At 43.3% G+C, this 3,967-nt stretch overlaps 1 protein-coding gene across 1 annotated transcript; it reads right to left on the reverse strand.

The window, feature by feature from the left end:
• Positions 1 to 419: 419 nt before the first annotated feature.
• LOC131855786 (LRR receptor-like serine/threonine-protein kinase FLS2) lies at positions 420 to 3,766 on the reverse strand. Its single transcript, XM_059215378.1, has 2 exons — positions 1,195 to 3,766; positions 420 to 851 (listed from the first exon to the last, which is right to left on the reverse strand). Exons 1-2 carry the CDS (start codon positions 3,764 to 3,766, stop codon positions 472 to 474), a joined length of 2,952 nt encoding a protein of 983 aa, XP_059071361.1. The 3' UTR covers positions 420 to 471.
• Between the last annotated feature and the right edge of the window lie 201 nt (positions 3,767 to 3,967).

The raw sequence follows: 3,967 nt of genomic DNA on the forward strand, positions 1-3,967 counted from the left end.
TCAGTCAAAAATTTGAAATAACGTCACTTTTATAAAGACTCAAGAGAATGCATGATTTGAATGTTTTATTTTAAAGTTTGATATTTAATTTTTGCATCTGAGATAGCTGAGACTTTCAAATGGTAGAAATATTAAGATAAATAAGTTAGTTGTAATGTAATCTGGTAAGTTAGTTGTGATATGCTATTTTTTCTTTCAATAACGCTTCTGCAAGCTTATACCGATTTTTTTGTCAGCAACGTCAAATTTTCTAATGGTTTGATATCAGTGACATTCAATCCATTCTATTGGCATTTCTGATCCGAACAATATATAAATATCTTTGTATGTTCTCCAAATTTTTATATTCCTTATATTCTACAAATTTCAGTGTGACACCTTTTACACCAATACAATTACTAATCTTACGTAGATTATAAATACAAAGTACAAAGATGAACACATTAAGATCAGTGAATCAAAATAGCATACTTAGGAAGCTAATTGTATGAGGTCAACGACCGAAGGAAGCTTAGTTGTATAGTTGTTAGAGATTCTATCCAGAGCTCTAACGACCTCTTTCATGGTCGGTCGATTTTCAGGTCTGGGGGAGGTGCAAGCCAATCCTAGCTGCACCATACTAATCATTTGCTGCTGACTCTCCTCTACAACGTTTTCAAGGGTATGAAAGTGAGTAGCGATCACTTCAAATGGTGTGCCATCCACGGATGTCCTCAGTGCCCACTCTGGAAGCGTGTTTTCCTCCCTAAACATCTCCGACGTTGGATTGTGGCCTGATAACATTTCTAAAATCACAACTCCGTAGCTGTATACGTCTCCTCTCGCTGTCATTCTCCCACTTAATGCATACTCTGAAGAAAGTTAACGAAAAAAAAAGGGTCTTACAAAAATACATTACACAAACGCAGTAAGCATTTTAACAGTTTATAAAGAATATTATGAGTGCTTTTAATTTCACTACTGTATGTTTCTTTGAAATGAATATGTTTATTAAATTCTGATAATTTATTATCAGAAAGAGTACTGGTGATAAAGCTTCTTTATTGGAGACTCTCCTCTCTCAGATGATAAGACTCTCGCATCATCTGAAAGAGGAGAGTTTTGAATAACTCTTCCTTTTCACGAGGGATTACTGGAGTGATCCAAAACGTCTAGATGAAACTTAAAAACATTACTAGAGGACGGCGCACTTACCTGGTGGCATGTAACCGAAGGATCCCTGCAAATTGGAGGTGCTATATCCGTGGCTGAAGTCATCGTATCTCAGAATTCTTGAAATCCCGAAATCGGCAATCCCGGGCTCGAAGTCCATGTCCAGCAAGATGTTGGACGGTTTTAAATCGCAGTGTAAAATTGGCTGCTGACATTCATGATGAAGGTACTTCAATCCCTCAGCCACGCCCCGTGCGATTCTCAAGCACATGCTCCAGGTGAGTGTCTTTTCTTGAATACGCTCAGCCAAACTTCTATTCGGCATCATCTCCATAACCAAAGCCATGGTCCTTGAAGCCCAGCAGTACCCCAACAAGCGAACTAAGTTACGGTGTTTAGCCACGGCCAGTACTCGAATTTCGGCTATCAGGCTCTCACTCACTGCGACCCTGCCCGCGATTTCGTCTTTGAATCTCTTCACAGCTACAGCTTGTTCCCTACCGGATATATTTAGCCTTCCGCTATACACCGTTGCCATTCTGCCGGAGCCGATTATGTTTGTATTGCTGAACTCTGAAGTCGCATGGAACAGCTCATTGTGATTTAATTTCACTATTTCTCGCTCAACGAATAAATCCCTCTGTCCTCGGTACTCATCCTTGCTCTCTTTTCTCCTGTGAATATACAAGTACACCATGGCTGTTAGAACAAGAGCTCCAAAAGCGAACGATCCCACAATAATAAGGAACTTGGATCGGCTAGACAGACCGCTGGAGCTATCAGCTGATGATTTCGGGCAATCTGAAATACACAGGTCAGAATTCCCAATGAAAGAGCTGGCTGACTGATTTCTGAAGACACCCCGGGTGGGAATAGGACCAGAGAGATTGTTATAAGAAAGATTCAGATAGAGAAGGGTTTCCATGTCGCCAAGGTAACTTGGTATGGGACCAGATAAATTGTTGACAGAGAGATCCAAATTCGTCAGAGTAATAAGCGTGCCCAAAGTTTGCGGAATTTGACCACTAAATTGATTGCTTGAGAGGTTCAGTTGCAGCAGCTGCACGCAATTTCCAAGGCTCTCTGGAATTTCACCGCCTAAATAATTGCCAGCCAGGTCTATTACAGTAACAGATATCATGCCTCCTATTTCTGCTGGAATTTTTCCCTTAAGTCGATTATGTGGCATTGAAAATGAACGAACTATGTTTCGCAGGCTTGCAATAGATGGTGGAATGGTACCTTTTAGAAGATTGTAGCCGAGGGACAGCTCCTGAAGATTGGTACAGTTTGAAAGGGATTCGGGAATCGTTCCCGACAAATGATTTTGCTCCAAACGCAGTTCCGCTAGGAGGCTTAAGCGACCCAGCTGTGGAGGTATGGCCCCGCTTAGCTGATTGCCCTGCAGTCTCAGAAGCCCCAACGCCGAACAATTGCTCAACTCTGCTGGGATCCTTCCGCTGAAAGTATTGTTCCACGCCTCAAATTGTTGAAGGGATTTTAGTCGGCCAAAGTCGATCGGAATACTCCCGCTTAATGAATTTACAGACACTCGTGCAAGTTGTAGATCTGTAAGATTCCCCAGCTCTGGCGGAAGAGAGCCTGTCAGAAAATTACGTGGGATGCTCAGTGCAGTCAGGCGGGAGAGTTGGCCGAGTGATTTGGGAATATTACCAGTGAGTGAATTCCCGTAGGCGGCTAAAAGGGTGAGAGATGATATGTTCCCGATAGAAGGAGGAATGCTCCCTTCGTATCGACTCCCTCCCATCCACATCTGTTCCAGGAAGGGCATTTGGCCGAGCCATGAAGGAATCGCTCCGCTCATACCGTTGTGGCCCACTTTCAATATCCGGAGTTGAGTTAGATTGGAGATAACGGTCGCGGATAACAGACCGGTGAGACGGTTACCGGATAGACACAGAATTTGCAGTCTGGTGAGAAGGCCGAGCCCTGTGGGTATGGTTCCGTTGATTGCATAGTTAAAACATAAATCCAACAATACCAGATTGGTACAGTTTGACAGAGATTGAGGAATTGGGCTTGTAAAGTTGTTCTCACGGAGGTTGAGCTGCTGCAGGTTGGATAACTTAGAAAGACTGGAAGGGACGGGGCCAGTAAGCTCGTTAACAGACAGGTCAAGGATTTTAAGCTCGGTACAATTGGAGAGAGATAAGGGAAGTGTTCCTGTGAGATTGTTGTGATCGAGAGAAAGAAAAGCTAGAGCAGAACAAGAGGCAAAGGCAGAGAATGGAATTGGACCGGTTATAGAATTAGAGGAAAGATTGAATGTAGTGAGATGGGTAAAGGTGGGGAAGTTAAGTGGTAATGAGCCAAAGATGGCCTTGTTTTGGAGATTGAGAGCGATTACGCTCTGGTTGGAAGAGTCACAGGTGACACCCGTCCAGTTACAGAAGTTGGAGAGCTCTCCGTCTCGCCAGTCGTCAAGAGAATAGCTAGACAAGGTCTGTTTGAGAGCCAAAAGTGACTCCGCATCAGGTGGGATGACTGCTGCGTTTAGAGTGATTGACAGTGCCGCAACTGAAATGAGAGCCAAGTAAACTGTAAACCAGGCCATCACGCTATTAACAACAGCGCCTATCCAGTACGAACCCATATAAAACATGTATGTATTTACTTATGTCGGTATGTGGGTAAATCATATGCCTTTATTCGAAAAGGAAGTGTCCAAACGAGAGTCCCTGGCCCATGTATGCCATTGCCACCCACAAGCTACACTTTTTCTTGATTTTCCTTGGAAATTTCGTGTCTGGACCCCTTGTGACAGTTAGCGTAGACGTCAAGCTTCAATTTTCGA

This window comes from Cryptomeria japonica, unplaced genomic scaffold (genome assembly GCF_030272615.1).
Source record: "Cryptomeria japonica unplaced genomic scaffold, Sugi_1.0 HiC_scaffold_120, whole genome shotgun sequence".
Lineage (NCBI taxonomy): Eukaryota > Viridiplantae > Streptophyta > Pinopsida > Cupressales > Cupressaceae > Cryptomeria > Cryptomeria japonica.